Here is an 18,352-nt window from a genome sequence, read left to right as displayed (position 1 = left end):
GAGCACTGAAAATAAGAACAAACTTTCTTCCTCTGAGCAAATCCTTGCTTTGTTCACGTAAAAGGCCAGAAGAAGGGCACAAAAATACCATGGAAGAGGAAAAAGGACCTATCTGTAGCTTTGAGCTGTTACTCAGCAATCACCTCCTGGGAAATCTCCCCTGGGAATCAGCTGCCCCCCTCTTTGCAAAAAAACTTTAACCCAAACACTGGTTATTTGTTAAACATTAGCATGCATGTGATCTTTGTTTCTCCAAATTAAATCGAGCAATTCCTACCCGCTGTCCCAGTGGGCAATCACAAGCAATTCTGTTAATTAAATTATCTCTGATTCTGCAGCTCTGGAATCTCTCAATTGACTAAGTCTGTGCTTTATCATCAACAAAATACTGGACCAAAAAGGAAACAAAAAAATGCTGATGTGAAAGTGATTGGCTTCAGTTAACCCTTCCCAGCTGGATATTAAGGGCTGCTCAAGAAACTGTTGGACTGGAACAAGCCCAAGACCGAGAGCCTTGTACCAGAGATACCAGTAGCAGCTGTTCACTTGTGTTTCCTTTCCATTGCACAGAAAAAAACAAAACACCATACCATCACTGCATCCAGCATCCTGCCTATTTGAGAGCCACAGAAAGATGCAAACCGTTAGCTGCTGAAGAAGCAGAAAAACATCTCAAAGATCAGTAAGCCCCTGCAAATACCCCATCCTCCCCTTACCCAGATCTCACTTGATGTACCCCGCTGTTGAGGAGTCTCCATAAAACATTCCCCTTTGGTTTATTTCAACTGGATATAAATTTTCCTTTCTTCATAAACGGCCACACTGTACACAGCATTCCATAAATTTTTACAATTCCACTGTTTGTATGTACCTTGTAAAAAACGCTTAGCACTGATTAAACGCACCACCAATAAAATTTCATGGGCTACTTTTGACACTTGATATTCTGACCTTCTTCTCTCTTCCTCATACATTTACTTTTGTTTTCGTATGCCTGTAAACACAGAGTAGCAGACGAGAAAATGTACAGTACCACTGACAAACCAGAGAGTGATGTCTTCATTTTTAAACAAAGCCTTTATCTTCCCTTGTCTGAGGTAGAGAACCTGATCCCAGCAGAACATACATGCCATTTCCCTGCACCAGGGGCAGAGGTCAGGTCGCTAGCAGCTTACATATCATAAATATTAGAAACAGACTGGTCGATGCTTTGAAGGCAGAGTCAAGCTAAAGTAAGATTCCAGAAGCAGAGAAATTGCTCCCGGCCATATCCAACCATGGCCGCAGATGACAATTATCATAACCACTACTACACTGCAGAAGAGACAGCCTACTGCAGTCCTCGCTTTGTGGGACACAAATCTTTAAGACTTGATAAAATGATCCCCAAAATGACCCCAACATCAGTGCACAATCATTTAATTGCAAGCCTTCTCTCATAGCCAATTTACTTTTGGGTGAGAGGGCAACTTTTTCAGAGAAGAGACCATGTTTTATTAGCCTGTAACATGCCGTGCACAGCTGCTGTGACACCGGTAGCACTGCAGAACGGCAGAGCGTGATGATGTTGTCTTGACTCTCACTCATACGTTGTCTTCAACACAACTCCCCTGCTATCTGAGTTTCAAACACTAACTAAAAACAAACCTAAGTTTTCTGGGACAAGAACTGCTTCTGTTTTCAACCTGGTGAAAGAATCTGCCCCCTCTTTCAATTTAGCAAGCATCACCTGCAGCAAGTGCTATAGCTAACAATACAGGGAGTTTATTTTGGCAGATGTGGGCGAGCACTACTGAAGTCAGTGGGAGATATACAGACACAAAGGCCTTTTGCACTTATTACTGGCGTGCAAGAACATAACATAAAGCTGAAAAAAAAAGTTTGTTACTAACAAGCAAAACACTTACACTGATAAGTAAGTTTTTAAAAAGGAAAGTCACAGGTGGCTTTAAAAGAAACAGATGCCGCTCAAGCATTTTCAGTATGTTAAGTCTCTGAAAGAAGTCCACTGTCAGGCACTGGTGGCAGATTGACTGCGAATCACCCCACAACATGCAGGCTACCAGACTGGCACAATGCACTGCGATTTTATTTCACTAGATGAGCTGGCTACAGCAGAAGGGGCCAGATCCCTAGCAGTAGAAAACTGCCCAGCAAAGCTGTTTGCAGTAGAGCCATGTCAAATCACACCAAGTGAAGTTTAGACCTTCGGTCTGTGAGAGTGCCAGTGCTAAAAGCAAATCTTCTGGCAAGACATCAACGTTTTAGGAGCTGGCTTCCCCTTTATTTAGCTAAAAATCTCATTTATTGGGTTTATTTGTTTTTAGACTAACCTCCTTTAAAAAGGCTGACTTATAATCCTGTAAAACATTGTCACATGTATTGAGGAAATTGGCAAGGATGCTAATTTATTGTCCTCTAGGAAAAAAAAGGCCCTCTTTCCTTGATTAATGTATGTTTTTGTATTGTAAGATATTAAAGAATGTTGTTTCACCTGTAATTACAGAGAATAGTTTATTTTGGCAAAGTGCCCTGGCTTCTGGTTGCCAAGTTATGAATAATGCAATGTTCCCCATTCTAATTTCCGTGTTCTAAGTTGTGAATTTGGAGCGGGGTGCATGCAAGGGCACACACACACGATGCCGAGGCGCTCTCAGTCACGAGTGCCTCTATTTTATACTTGCTTGCACAACTTGTTAATATTGGCATCTGCTTGCCAAATTCAGAGTTTGCTTCTGACTAATTTCATCTTGATGCAAACCAAAAATGTTGTCTCTTTTTTTCCCCACAGAGGAATTATTTCTCTTACACTTGCATGCACCGTCGCAATACCACTGAGGGGAGCTTACCGCTGCAAGAAGGCGTTTTAAGCTGCATTTAGTAGGGACTTGGGTAAAGATTCCCCGAAGAATTTAATGACAGAAGAATTCATTATGCTTTCATATCTCCTCCGCCTCTATAACACAGAACCCAACAATGTCTTTACAGAAGCGGGAAGTAAATTCAGGCACTGGCTCTTTCTCTCTCTTTTTTGGCCCGTGTTTCACTGGGACACATGTGCCCAGCCCCAATCAAAACAGAGACAGATGGCACCACTGATCATTCAGAATAGAAGGAGCCTCAGAGTCAGCATGTTTAGATGCATTTGTAGGGCTACGCAGTATCCGCTGGCCACTGGGACTGATTTAAAAAGGCGGCTAGTGAAAGTCTGAGCTTGCGCCAAAATTTTAAATGTGCCATTTGAGTAATTATGGTTCGACATGAAAGCTGGGAGAAAGAATGCATGGGTCATTCTGATTTCGATTTAGAGACTATGTCCCCTGTTCCAAAGAGAAAATAAATGCAATCCCATTGCTTTACTGGAGCAGCTTTGGCGATAAAGAAAAAAGCCATGCTACGGAAGTATTTTACTGCAGCAAGGTTTTGTTGAGGCAGCACAGGCTGAGTTAGAAGATGATTCTCTAAACAAAGTTCCTAAATAGAAACAATTGCATATCTAATGTGTTAATATCTCAGTTCACTTTTCAAATGTATCCTTCATCCTGGTGACCCTAATTGTATTCCTAACAGATCTGCGAAGGTGCATTACGGTCTCTATCTTAATACAAGCCAGGGCCACAAAAGGCAGGCAGCGGAAATGGAAAATGCCTCCTGCTGAGGCACACGAGTCAGAGGTTCCAGCCTACTGAAACTTGCTTCCATCCACAAACAAACACGTTTGGATTATGACCAAGCTCTACATATAGCTAGGCAGGTATATTTTTCTACTGGAAGACTTAAGGCAGCAGTAACTTGTCATCTTACTGTGGCCTGAAGGTGGTCTGGGATTATTGGTAGCTTTGGTTGGACGATCAGGGCACAAAATTATAAAATATCCCTGAAGTGAAAGAGGAATAGCAAATTCCTAGGGCTGAAAGGTGTTCAGAAGCTTGGACATGCAGCCGAGTCTTGTGGCCAGCCTCTGTGCACAATGAAATGCCTTCTACTCCCATGGCCTGCATCCAAACGGCCGAAATAAACAGGAAATATCTATGCTACTACAGCAGCACTTGGATTCATCTGCAGCCTTTTAAGGGCTTTACCGTGCAGGTGATATGCTTTCCAGAACTTCCATTCATGACCGCTGATTGGAGGTACACAAGGACAGCGCGATAACACATCCTCCAGACAGCTTCCTACAACTGCTGCTGCCGCCCTAGAACTTTTACACTGTTGCTGTTTCCTCTACGGGGAAAGAAAGGATCAGAATTAGCATCATTTAAGGTAATCATGCCTTCAAAAAGAAACATGAGGCTATTAAAGGAGGCCACTGCACATGAGTATCGCATAACCAATTGTGGTCCCAGAGCTGGAAGAGGAAACCAGCAATGCAGAGGAAGGACAGGTCATGAGCCAGCTATCTGAGGGAAAAGTAGGAATGCTTATGCAACTGAGTGCGAAACAGCAGCTTTTTGTGGACAGAAACCATCAAAAAGGAAGAAAGAATAACTGAATGGAGAAATAGGATGAAGTGCCCGCAGCAGCGGGGAGCGAGTAAGGTTAGGACAAGCAACACTGAAGTGAGGGCAAAAAATCAACATGGATATTAAACGACGTTAATTACATTAGTTGCTATTACACTGCTTCTGTAAAGGCAGTGCTGGGTTCTGTGTAACAGAGGCAGTAGAGATATGAAAGCACAATGAATTCTTCTGTCATTAAATCCTTTGGGAAATCTTTACCAAGCTCCAACTAAATGCAGCTTACAACTCCTTGCAGTAGTAAGCTCCCCTCAGAGGTACTGCAACTGTGCATGCAAGTGTAAGAGAAATAATTACAGACTCTACAGTTGTCCCAGACATGGTTTAGTGAGAAGTAATACAAACTGGGGGGTTTTTTGGTACTATTTCATATTTATACTTACTAACTATAGTCTAAGAAATGTATAAACTACCAAGAGCCGTAATTACAATCATCCTGTTGTCATACAGCAGCTGGCACAGCACAAACACTTACTGAGTCCTGCCACAATAGTCAGTAAGTGCCAAAGAAAGCAGTAGCCCTATTAACGCCAGCACGCAGACAGCCTGTGCAGCCAGGGCTGCCCTTCAACAGATGCATGAGAGTGACAGCAAACTGGCAGCGGATGGGGCACAACATGATCTCTTTTCTGCTCTTCAAAGGAAGACTTCCATCCAAACAGGGAACGCAGCCTACGTAAAAATAATTGTTGCTTTTCTCTTGAGAGCATCTGAGCACCACACAAACATTTCCTAAAAAAAAAAAAAAAAAAATCAGCCCCTGCCTCAATTCTTGCAGTGTAGGTAAGGGATGTGAATAAACAGTCACATCCTCAAAATATTTTCAGAAGGAACACAGCAGGATCTACAATGCTCCATCAGAGACGTTGTTAAACACAACAGGCTAATTTTAGGGACGAGTCCTCTCTCTGACAAGCTGCTCACACATCTAAGGGCAGAATTCGTCTGCTAGAAGGCAGCTGTTTGTGTTTTATAAGCTAAAGTTTCTCTTACCTATGGAATAACTCCAATATTTCACGGGGAATCATCATCCATCTAACTGAAGTACCCTCTAACGGACCATCAGCCTCATATCCCCTTTGAAATAGCACAGCTGAGCACTTGCTGGGCCACGATTTATTTTTTACCTTCTAAGACATCTTGCTAACTCTATAGCTCAATAGTGACAGTCGAATTTCACACTGCGATAGCCCCCCATCGATTTTTCATTCCCAGGAAGCAACTCCACAAATTAAAGTTAACAGCATTTCTGAAACTAAGAAAAAAAAAGAAAAGAAAGAAAGAAAAGAAGGGGCAGGCAAAGAGACACGAATGGCAAGATGCCTAAACTGCGCCCTCAACATAGGAATAAAACTCCTTCCTGGGGTTTTCACCAGTTATGGGACAGGGATGCTACTGCCCCTGAAGCCGGCAGCCACCTTGGGCTTGCAGATGCTTCAGCTCTAAAACATCACAGGTTCAACAGACATAAGAGTCCCTTCCTATGTGAAGATGTCAAAATCTACAGAAAACTGCCCCAAGGCATGAGAATTAGACCAAACCTCTGGACACACCTGCACTAAACAGAGATGCCACCTTCCCTCATGTCTGAGCTCACACCGTCAGCCTCCCTCGCTGAGCTTCGTTAACCGCTAGCCTGTGATGAACCACAACACTGATACAATTTCAGTTGGCGCAGTAGTAATAACGTTTGAGACCTTCGTTGGCACACGCAACTTCTACCAAACAGTTAAAAGAGGGAGCAGAATAAAGAAACGCAGCCCAGCACTCTGCTCTCCACCGTCACAACCTAGAGGATGAAGTAATGCTGAAGTCTCACTTCATAAAGAAATGGAGCATCTACCTATGTACCCTTTCAACACTGAACACCAGTATACATTACAAGCACATATTACATACTACTGAATTACTGAAAGGAAGGACTAAAAACCTAATAAAGATAAAAATCTGGACACAAGCAGCACAGCCCAGCAGCACTTTCTCAGCCCGGCTTTGAGAATCCCACGCTTCAGTTCAGCTACCTGGATCCTGTCTCAAGTTTACAAGGGCTGATCTAGGACTGGACCCACCAGTAGCATCATGTCCTCTTTTAGCAGAGCACAAAGGTTTAGTTCATTTATGACTCAAGTTAATTTTTTAATTCTATCTTCGCTAGACGACGTTCTTGTCTCCCACCAAAGCCTATTAATGGTGTGACACTATGGAGAAGGGCTGGGGAGCCCTTATCCTCCGGCGTGAATTCACAACAGCTTCTGTTTCCCTCTGACACACCAGCTTAAGCATGGCTCCTTCCCTTTCAGGCCTCTGCTAATCCTCTGGCTTCACACTCACTCTGTTCCTGTCTCGACCTGTCTGCCCAGGAGCAGGGTCCCTGCGACAGACACTGCTACCTCCCCGACTGCTCTCACCCACTTGACTCTTTGCACAAGGACCACAACCTAAACTTTCTGTAACTGATGCTCCTTCCTGTGCTGCCACGCCAGAGCCCCTCCGGAGCTGATGCTTTCAGAACAGCCGGACTGGAAAGAGGTGAGGTGGGGGGGAAGGGGAGGAAAGAGGAGACAGGAAAAATAAAACAAATACAATTGCTTTTTGTCTCTAAAACCCTCTTTTTAACCCAACGAGTGTCTCATCCAATGAAGCATGATGAGCATGAAGTGTTATATAAAGAAGATAATTATAAAGGGATTTAATGCTTGACAGGCTCGTATCGCAAGGTTTATAGTGGAGGTAGCATACTCACTTAAACAGCCTTGTGTCCGGGTTTGCTATTATGCGGGCAGTGCGGCTGGGGCCAAGCAGAATAAGAAACAAGATTTGTTTTACAAAAAAAAAAAAAGAGCACAGCCCCCTTCCCACCAAGGATGGCAGCTCCAGTCCCACCTCCTTCCACTTCTGTCCCATCCCTGATTAATGATGTTGTCTGCCTGATTTATGACCCACCCCAACAGATTAGAGTTTCCCTCTTCAACCTCCCCCCGCTTTCACCCCCCCCCAGAAGGCACAGCCACACTCCGCTGGAAATATTAGAGAATTATTAAATAAACATTCATACGTCATGTCTCTTCCCATACTGAGCTCATCGTAGTCAACGCTCAGCGGCCGGGTCCTGTTTGCTTTGGGGCTGACACCAAACAGCTGGAGTGATTCATGGAGAGGCTGGCTACAATGCTCTGTGCCATATATCATGCTCGCAGCGCTCCCTGCCCCGGCGGAGATAAACTGATCAACCACAACGGGCTGGAATGAATTTATGACAACACAAAATTGAGGAAAACAAATGGGAGGTGACCCAGTGGGCCACTAACCCAGACTCTCTCGCTGGCCTGCAATCTAGTCTGGTGGCAGAAAGCAAAATTGAACATTGGCACTCTGAATTAAGATGCTGGCTTTTAACCCCGGGGAACCTCGGTTTCAAAATGGCACCAGACCCTCGCAGGCAGCATCTTGGGAGGGAGGGGGGAGGAAGACTTTTTGCGGGGAAGGTGCTTTTTGCAGCTCTCTGTGCATGACAGTGCTTCAGCTGAGAGTACAACGTTGGCGGAGGAGTCGGGGAACATGCCTGGGCAATTAGGGACCAGCTGCTCTCTCCGAGCAAAGCTGGACGTTGAGTCAAGGTAAAGAGGCATCGCACCAGCTCAGCTCTGCCCTTCTGCTGAAGACCCCAGCCACTGCCTTCACAGTGGCTGGGGTCTTCAGCAGATGGGCAGAGCTCAGCTGGTGCAACGCTCCTTTACCTCTCCCCATGAGCCTTCGGCACCCCAGGGTGTCTCCCAGACACCTCATGTTGGTAAGATTAGAAAAGCTCAGCAGGGCTGAGACACCCCACAGTGCTGGGAAGGAGAGGTGGGACCAGTACCACCTCTCATTACCTGTGGCTGCCATCTGAAGTTCAATGCGACGCAGATGAGGTCAACGGTGAGAAACCTGCCCAAGCTACCAAGGACCTGGCATGGCTGTGAAGGAGAGCTGGGACCAGCACCATGTCTCTCATTACCTGTGGCTGCCATCTGAAGTTCAACACAACACAGATGAGGTCAACCTGCCCAAGCTATTGATGACCTGGCACAGCACAAGGAGCAGGGCAACAAACGCAGACTTACCCCAAACCCCATCTAGTCATTCTACGTGCAAGAGACTCTTCCACGAAAATCTAAGTTTAGATTAAATTAACTTGCTCAAGCAAAGAGCTTCAGCTGTGTGCCAAAAGGAGGACTGCTTGCTGTACTGTATTAATGGATTAAAAAACAAACAAATCCACACCACTCTCCTTGCCTAGACTTATTTTTGGAAGAGTGGAGAGGGAAGGAACGTCATTCTTATAAGAGAAGGATCAATATGCGGATCACTGCTAACTTTATTAGCCACTGCTCTAAACGGAGAGCACAGCTGACACAGGTGGTAAGCCATGTGCTCCTGGACAATTTTAAAAATGCTAATCAGATGCTACATGGGATTTAACATGCCAATCAATAATGCTCAGATTTAAAGGTAAAAATTAAAGTTACAAACAATGGAGTAAAGTGATGCTGCCAAAAACTTCCTGTAAGCACCACCCAAAATAAGAAAAATGAAACCAATTTAGCTCCAGATTAAGAAACAGGAACTAGAGATGAATCAATTTAGCCTGTTGGGCTGGGTCGCCATATATCATGGCTCAGCAGTGGAGTGGGAAGCAGCCAGACAGTGTGAAACCCTTCCCCCTCCTTTTCTGTAGGCTTCTAGCTCTGATCCCTGTTATCAATTAATTTAACAGAACCCCTCTACACAGACAAGCACACAGAGCATTCAGACTCCTTAAATGGCAGGACAGAAACTATTTATCACGCACGAATATCAAAGGAAAGGAGGAAAAAAAAAAAAAAAGGCAGCTAGGAATTCTCCACCTGAAACACCATCTTGTTTTCTGAACCTCGGTGAAATAAAGCGCCTTAAATAAAAAGCTCTCCCTGCTACTTTCAAAAAAAATCAACGTTATTGGAAAGACTCAGCAAGACACTTAAGGCTTTTCCTGTAATTTCTATCGGGTTTTGCTGACTTCTCGCACCTTTTGCAGAACTGAAGGTTTAGCAGGGCAAGGTTTTTGCGGAGCAAGGTGTGCGTGCATACACATACACGTGCACACACACGTACATGCTCCCCCCACTTCACAGCGGTGTTAGCACGAGTGTTGTTTGGAAAGGATTCTGGGATCCTTCAAAAGGTGCTAGCTAAAGCCTCTTTGATCAGATTATTAAAGCTACGTCAATTTTATCACTTGAGCTCAAGTGTTCTGGAAAATGTCAAATCCTTTCAGCTCCTGCAGTTTAAAGATTTTCAATAGGAGTGGATCTGGGAGGGTGGAGGGCTGCTGGGCTGACAGGCAGGAGGCCCAAAGGGAAGCCAAGGAGCGGCTGAGACAGAGGCTGACAGATTAGGCCAGAAGCAAAGAGTCCTTGCCACCAAGACAGCATGCAACGGTTGGCTCACTCTAAGGACAAAGCTGCTTCTGCACAGACCTGCAAGCTCCCAAACTCAGTGGTCCTTGGCCAAAGTCTGCTCACCAAGAAGCATCGAACAGCAGACAGCCCACGTTTGGGACATGCTAATAAAAAGCCTTGTAAAAAGGAAAGTGCTGAGACAGCAAAGCAGTGTTAAAGTTTCCTCTGCAGCAGGGAGTTTCCTCAGTTAACCCCTGACTGTGAACATACGCTTTGCCAGGCTGCCTGAACTGTCAGAGATCCCAAAATGTGCCAGGGACACAACCGCTCAAGTCAGGACCAGGAGCAGGAGGACAACAAACTACATTAAAAAAAAAAACAACAAACTTTCTGTAAAGTCAGCTTAACACTACCACCAGATTTTTTGCCCATCCCAAATTATCAATGGACTTCATCCCCAAAATGTAAATGCCGTCTGTTTAAAACCCACAATTACCTCATTGCTTCCACCTCATTCAAGCTGTTTTGTCTCTCACTTGATCTTGAGGCAACATTTTATGTCAGGCAATAATCAACTTAAAACACTGCCCCATCCCAATTAAAGCAGTCCATGGCAGCAGTGAAGAGCCTGTAGTTTTAGGCTTGGATTGTCAAATCTGCCTGAGCGGTAAGTCACCCTAGCAGCGTGTGGAAGGAGGCTGAGGATAGAGGTTGTTACTCAAATGCACAGTGCAGATAAACCCATTTGTTTCTATCCTGGACTAGGCTGCAGGATATCCAGCGAGCAGAAAGGGACAGGAAAGGAGATGGCCAGGAGCCCCTGCACTATTGTATATTCAAACACTGGGACTTAAACTTCTTAATCAATTGGAAGGGCTGCAGGTAAAAAACTCAGGAACTGAGATATTACTTCCGTTAGCAACCATACAAAGGTGAAATCTGGATCTTAAGCAAAAAGAAATTCTCACAGTGAGGCTCCTGCCAAGTTACGGGGCTGCTGGGATTCCCTGTTGCTGGAGAGATGGAGGGTGAAACATGCAGGTACCATGGAGAAAACAGAATAGAGACCATGTGAAGGACTGCACTCAAAAACTAAGATGCAAAGATAAGGTAACTTCCCCAGTAAAAGCAGGATCCCATGATACATTGATAGCAGAAATCTTGCAGGGGGAATCAAAAAAATCAAACTACAGCTTGACAAGCCAATTGCTTTTGTCAGGTTAAAGTGCGTTTGAATCTTCACCTCGCATCCAAAGTCCCAGCTCTAGTCTAGGCTGTTATGCACCACACAACATATCTGAAAACCCACCATAATGAGAATATGGTAGAAAGCATGGATATATCTATTTACATATTTTAAAAGAAGGCAATTTGCAGTGGAGAAGCCCTTTGGAAGCTGCGCTCAACTCCTTGTCACTGGGTACCTGCCCATGCAGATATCAGGGGGAGAACTCCCCACAGGCCCTCTGCGGACACAGCAACGGCAAGTCGGGACACCAATAGCTCCAAGTCCAGGCTTCAGGTGGGAGCACAACTTCCCTTCTCAGTGGTAAAAGCTTCAAATATGCCTACCGTCAAACTAGCACTGGTTCTGGGAACACCAGATGGGACACTATGGTTCCTTAAAACAAGAAAAATGAAAGCTATCCATTTTACACTCACTTTTCAATGTCACTGTTCTTACAGGTCTTCTGCATGGTCTCCTGTTTACTGCTTTCACCATTACTTGTTGAGGGCATTTCTGTTGAGGGAAGAACAGACAAATTAGTAAAAGAACATTTGATCATTGCTATGAAATAGTCTGAGCGAGTTACAGTTTCAGAAGCAGAGGACCCCGATGAGTCATTTTCATGCCGACTCTTGGAAAGAGAGAGAAGAGACTGATGCTACATGTCCCTGTCTGGCAGGGAGGCCCTCTCTCTGGACAGCATGCTTCTATGATTCGGGGCTGAAGATACAAACCCTACCCTCTCCCCACTTCATTCTGACTGACCCTCGCAGATGTGCCAGTTGTTTAAGCCAGGATTTAATTCAGTAAGGTTTGATGCGGCTGCCACGCCAAAGTGTACTTCTAGAAAAGGTGGGTCTGGAGCAAATCTGCCCAGCCCAGGCCCTGCTCTCAGCTTCTTCCTTTTTCTGAGACCCCTCAGACACAGACAGGGAAAAAAATATGTGCCAGGTAACTAGTATGACAGAACAGTCTGCTCACAGCTCTCCTAGTACTAGCAGTTCCATGGCTCCTCCCAGCACTGGAGGGGGTGTGAGATACCAGTTGGAGATGAGCCAGATGAACTGTCCTGGGGCCAGCCCCTGGGCTGTAGGTTCAGCACTGTTGCTTCAGGTAAAAGGTATGAAGAAAACAGCTCGTAGCAAGGGCCATCAGGGCTGCTTTCTCATCACCTCTGTGGCTGCAGTTACTGAAGCTGAACACACCTACAACTGAGTGCTCCTACATCACAGGAAATAAATGCGATTGCCTATCCCACAGAAGAAAACGCCTGCAACAGGTATCCTATGCTCTCCATTTAATCACCATGCCCTTGGCAAAACTGGCTCTACCCACCTCCCCTCCCACTGGCAAGCAGTTATGTCTTGTGGGTACTGTCAAGGCTGGGAATCAAATGCCCAAAGCATTACAGTAACAGAACAGGGAACAAAATAATTGGGACAAGTCTCTTCAGGTCGCTGAGCTTCAGTTCCCTTCCTAAGGGAGCTGGAGCAGCACTGCCCAGCTCTGGAAATGGATTTGGCATCTACAGCTGGAAAGCGCCAGGTTTTATTATTCTCATATTTCCACTAGGTTGCTGCTTACAATTCCAGTGCTGCTGGCATTAAACAAAATGCCCAGCAGTCAAATAGGTTTAACACCCCCTCCCTTGATGCTATGAGCTTTCAAATAATGCATGCAAAGGTATAATTTCACATTCACTCGTTTGCTCTGGAGTCTCAACTACAGGTCATGAAGTAGGACAGATCCTAGAGTTCCCACTCTAAAGGTGCAGGCTTCAGAGCTGCAGGCTTTTCTTGCCATACAGAAGCCAGCAAGGATAAGACCTACCCAACAGATCATGATACAAGTCTCCAGCATACCCTTTTAAAGAAGGGAAGATGATAAGAAAGCAGTTGAAAAAAATCCAAGCAACAGGTGCCTGCGTAGTTTAAACCCCCAGCAGCTGAACACCACCATCACATAGCCAAGCTCTGATGGCTCCCTCTGTGATACAGCAGTTTGTCTTTTAGTGACACGACAGCAAGTCAATCCAACACCTATCTCTTATCACCATACCAGTTAAGGTTGCATTTTTGGGAACTCCCCCAGCTGCCACCTACTACAGTTAATTGTGCTGTAAAGTTTCAAAAAGATAGTGTGATTGTATGTGCATACATATCTGCTGGTACTGTGCAAGAGCATTTGTAACTACCATTTGCCTAGTTACTGGCAATCAGAAGATATGGAATATCTATCTGCCCTCCTATAGCATACAAATTAATAATTTACAAGTTCAACACTCACCGTCGCTGGCCCATTTAGAAAACTCCGGTGTTATTCGAGTACTGGGTGTACCACCACTAAAAGAGAAAAGAGGAGAATGCTAAAGGTTGAATATGGAAAATTTTGCTGCTCAGGAAAAGCTACCCCTTCCACCCACCACTTCTCTCTCAATACTTCTATCCACCAGTCTAGGCTTCCAAATGCGAGCAGCTGGCCTGCTACAGGAGGTGTTTTTGTGTTAGTCCACATTTCCACCAGTATTCTCCCAGCCGGCACTTCTAGCTGTGACCTCCGCTGAATCACACGGGGGTTGTGATGCTGACTGAAGGCTTGGGATTCAAACAGCACCTGTGACCTAAGGCTCATTTTTGAATACATGATTTCAAAGATCAAAACCTTACTCATGAACAGAAATCCTCTGTGTTTCAATAGCTTCTCCCTTTAAGAATAACTTTACACCTTCATAAGCCCCCATCTTTTCCATCTTCCCATTTGAAGAACAGCAGCATTGCAGTACAGACAACTCCTAACCCTGTCCATTCACTTGCAAGCCAGTAACAGAGACTGTAAGACAAAGGAATCTACTGAGCAGGCTGCACACCTGTGACTGTATAACATTTTAGCTCTATGTGCTAAGACAGTTGCACTCAAAAGGTAACACAGGCTCATGCTTCACGGCATCAGCTACCCTCCTGCATTTCTACAGAAATCTGGCAGAATTTCAAAGTGCTTTTACAAGCAAAATCACCTCTCCTGTTTTAGAGATGGGCAAACAAGTCCAGGAGACATGCAAGGACCTTGCCCAAATAGCAAAGCAATGTGTTAGGTGCAAGCCACATGAAGGAACTGGGTCTCCTGGCCTCAGGTCCTCAGTCATCTCACCAAGCACTAAGTGTCCATAGCCACTGATAAGGAATACCCCAATATCCTCCTGCTACAATACCAATGTCCTGGCTGTGGAGGAGCTTCAGCATCTTTGAGGCCCTGCCTACAGACTAGCATGGTTAGCAAAGTATGAAACGGACCAATGGTTTGGATCCAGTGTGGCAAATGCCACTTTTCTATGGAGCGGAACCTAATTTTGAACTAGTGTTTGTGACAGGGTAAGCAGTAAGAAAACTTCATTTCACTGCTCTATCAATCACTTCAACCTTGACCTCACAGGATCACTCAGTGAAAGAGACAGAGGGGTAATTTAAGCCCTGTTTTATGCAGGGCAGAGGGCTTTGAAAGCAATCCTAGCTCCCTGTTAAGACTCATTTTATTTGCCTGAAATGCTTCCCCAAGTGCCCTGAACGCTGGCTGCCTACATTCTCCACATATGTATGTGGGCAGAGCACACATCCTGCCCCAACCCCAGAGCCAAATACAGAAGGATTAGTTTGCGCACCCCACAACACATAATGGGATGTAACAAAATCATACCCTGGGTGCCAGACTCCTAATGTGCTGAACACGATTAGGATGGCATCACGTTATACTAAGAGGCCACATTTCATCATGAAGCAAGATGACACATAAGGCCTTACTACAGCACAGTTTCCCCATCACCAGAGTTCACCTTCTGTCCAGCACTGTTCAGGGAGAAGACGGCACTGGCTGGGTTGAGGGGTGGTTAAGGGAGGGAGAGTGCGCAGGGAGGCTTTAGGAAGCTGCACGGGTAGAAATGGAGAGCAACCTGTCACAGTACGCTTCTTTGTAAATCTCTCTCGTTGCGACCCTTGCGCTCTCAAGTGAACAGGTATTTTCCACAAATTGAGATTCCCCAAAAGTAATGAAAGCAAATTAGAAAGGCACAGTACTTACTTTAAAACAGCACCTCGGAGTGCCTCCCTCTCTTTGGCTTCACCTGGCTCTTCCCCAGTGCAAGGGATAACGTCTGCCTCTGTGTACCTGAGCACAAGGGGTTAAGGAACATACAGCCTTGCTGCAGACAGTAGAAAAGCTTTTGAGATGGTTAGGACACTATCTGGGATACAGAACAAATTCATTCCAACTGGGAACACCTCAAAAGAAGAGGGGCTGGTACCACAGAGGGGCTTGCTTTTAAATTCTGGATTAAAGTTTTGGTTTAGGTGGAAAGAAACAGAAGTGTCTTTTGACAGCAACATGATGCCACAGCCTCTTAGAAGGGGAAAACCAATTCCTCAACCTCTGCAAGCCTAACTTGCACAATTCCACTATTTCTGTTTGAGGTACAGAGATCTTTTACCAGCTAAGGGTTGGGGCTTCAGTCTTAAAGGCTGGTACAGATTTCAGTAAAATCTAATTCTATAGCTATATGTTCCCCCTCATCACAGCTAAGTCAATGTCTGCCTAATACCCTTGCAGGAATTCCTCCTTGATGGCTGTTACAGTTGTTGCAGGGCAGAAGTCTACCCACAGCTCTCCCAGAGCTGCGTCCGAAGAGCCTGGCTCCCAGATGGAGTTGTTCCCAAAAAACTGCCCTTAATGATAGTTCTGCCCATGAACCGTCTAATGAAAGGAAAAAAATTCAGTCTCTCAGAGTGGCAGGTGAATAGTGCTTGAAATGTTTACTGCACAAAACCCCTGAAAACAAAGGGGTGTCTTGTGGAAAATAAACTCAATTCCTACCCATGAAGCAGGAAAAGCTACCCATACAGAAGAAACCTGGATAGAGACAACAGATTGCTTATGAAACAGAATAGAGAAACACTAACTTTGATGTCCTGCAATGTCTCCTACAGACTTCACCAACCGGGTCTGAAGTAGTGCTGCATCAACAGAAGGCTCTCAAAGGGAGTAACTAGGAATCCCTCCTAGTTCAAATAACATGGTAACTGGAGAAGGCGGTGTCATTTCCAGTAGGGCTGGACACAGATTATCCACCACTACCCAGGGCAGTGCTGCATGAAAGCTAGCTGAAGATGCACCTCTAGGTTCCCTCTCAGTAAGAGCCTTTCAAAAACGATACTGTGGTTTCCCGTATTCAAGTGTGTCGTCTCCATCCACATCCAGGTCGGCATCGCTGTCTGGATTCTCCTTGCCACTGCACATGATAAACCCAGAACCTGGAAGAAAATAAAACACATGGATGAGCATTTGAATTGGAGATGAAGTGTAGGAGATTTCCTAAGGATGGTGCAACAGTACCAGTCTGCAGGCTGTTGTTTACTCTTAACAGCCTCACAAAACGTACCATCTCCAAAGACTGCAGAAGAACAATTTTCAGAAGACTGCACAGAAAACACTCACAGAAACGCTCTATCTTCCTGGATTTTATGCTCTAAAATGCCCCTCAACACTGAAAACGAAACATTCTTGACCTTCTTCTCTCCACACGAGTTATTTTAAAGTTGAAGAGTTATTTTAAAGTTGAAGGCACTGGAAGGGTCTCAAAGGCAGAAAAAAAATTGAAGCAAAGTAGGGAAGACTGATTTTTCATAGAAAATAGGGAAGACTGATTTTTCATAGAAAATAGGGAAGACTGATTTTTCATAGAAGTGGTTAACACAAAGACTACACTACTAGCAGGTAAGAGAAGGCCACAGGGACATTCTGAATTAGTTCTTAATTCAGATGTAGAGGGCAGGCAGAGGCTAAAATACAATTAGAAGTACCTTTTTCTTTTTTAAATGCATTTAGTCATGGCTTAGATTTTTACAATATAAAACATTTAGGAATAGCAAACCTGTTTCGGGGGGGGCGGGGGGGGGGGGGGGCGGGAATCAGACTCCACAGTCATTAACAGCTCCTTACAAACACCTCTTATGCGAGCAAATTCCAGTGCAAGTCAACAAGAGTCCTGCGCTTCCAACACAGGTGGATCAGGCAGGAGCCCAGTCCCAACTCCAGCAGGAAGCAAGCATAAACAGTTCCACCCCAGACTGAACTGTGTAACAATTGTCACTTTCTAACCATATATACATTTATTTTGGTTCTCAAGCATTTTGTTGACTGTGTTATTGCTGATTGTAACCAGGCTTCTTTTAATTGAATCTGCACACAAACCCCTACAAAGATGAACCTTCACACGGTATTTGCTGCCTAAGGTTTATTAATAGAAGGGAAACTAAGGAAGACATATATTTATTCTTTATGAGATCTAACACTGGATGTGCTCTCTCCCATGAGACTGGAGATTAAGCAAGTATCTCCTGAATCCTAGGGTGGTGCAAAGTCCTCATTCGCATTCAATTCTGCAGCAGATCTAAGCTGTTTGGGGACATAAGCTATGCAGATACAAATTTGCCCACTCTGGCTGCCTCCAGTACGCTCCTTCACTTAGCACCCCACTGTCCAGACAGCAGACCTGGACCCCTGGCTCACAGACAGAGGGTACCTGCTGAAACCTGAAGGACCTGGCACATCCAGATGGCTGGGAACCTAAGTCTGTGGCTAGACCAGGGAGCACATCCCACCTGCAAACACTGAAAGAGTAAGGCAGACGTAGCCTTGGCTTTGCACAAATGCCCCAAAGGGGGTACATTTCTGCACTGTGAACGTGGTTCTAAATGCAGAAGACAGGCTAAAATTAATGTAGAAGCACTGAATGTAAGGTGCATGTATGAAGAATGAGGACATTCCCAAGCGTTAGGGTAGTCCTTTCAGGGCTACAGATGTCTGAGTCTGTTCATCCCACTGGGCTCTCACCAGCACACTTACACAAGCTCGTGCTGTCAGCAGCAAACTTGCACTTTCCCAGCCCAGAAGAGTGAGCTATATTTCTAACAGTCTGCATCTGTGCAGAGAGCAGGGCAAGGCGAAGGTCTCATTTCCAAGGACACTATGCAGACACAGTTCTTTACTGTCACTCTCTAGGAACGGATGCTCTCGCTGATTCATTAAGCCAATAAAATTTGTTTATATGGATTTGATATTTCTCTTCCCTGAATATAAAGAAGGTCCTTAACGAGTGATAACCATAGCATGACAATGATTTTAAGACTAACCTTTCC

At 45.0% G+C, this 18,352-nt stretch overlaps 1 protein-coding gene across 4 annotated transcripts in view; it reads right to left on the bottom strand.

Annotated features, from left to right (window-relative positions):
- Positions 1–18,352, bottom strand: part of RNF220 (ring finger protein 220) — a 226,576-nt gene that overhangs the window by 15,478 nt on the left and 192,746 nt on the right. For all 4 annotated transcript variants that reach the window (XM_050900694.1, XM_050900695.1, XM_050900696.1 and 1 more), the window contains 4 exons: positions 16,369–16,465; positions 15,240–15,326; positions 13,455–13,510; positions 11,603–11,681 (listed from right to left, as the gene is read on the bottom strand). In XM_050900694.1, coding sequence (XP_050756651.1) covers positions 11,603–11,681; positions 13,455–13,510; positions 15,240–15,326; positions 16,369–16,465 — 319 coding nt within the window. The remainder of the gene's footprint in view (positions 1–11,602; positions 11,682–13,454; positions 13,511–15,239; positions 15,327–16,368; positions 16,466–18,352) is intronic.

The sequence above is a fragment of the Gymnogyps californianus genome, chromosome 8, assembly GCF_018139145.2.
Source record: "Gymnogyps californianus isolate 813 chromosome 8, ASM1813914v2, whole genome shotgun sequence".
Classification (NCBI taxonomy): Eukaryota; Metazoa; Chordata; class Aves; order Accipitriformes; family Cathartidae; genus Gymnogyps; species Gymnogyps californianus.
Note: the sequence above shows the minus strand (reverse complement) of the source record. Positions and strands in the feature narration are given on the sequence as shown.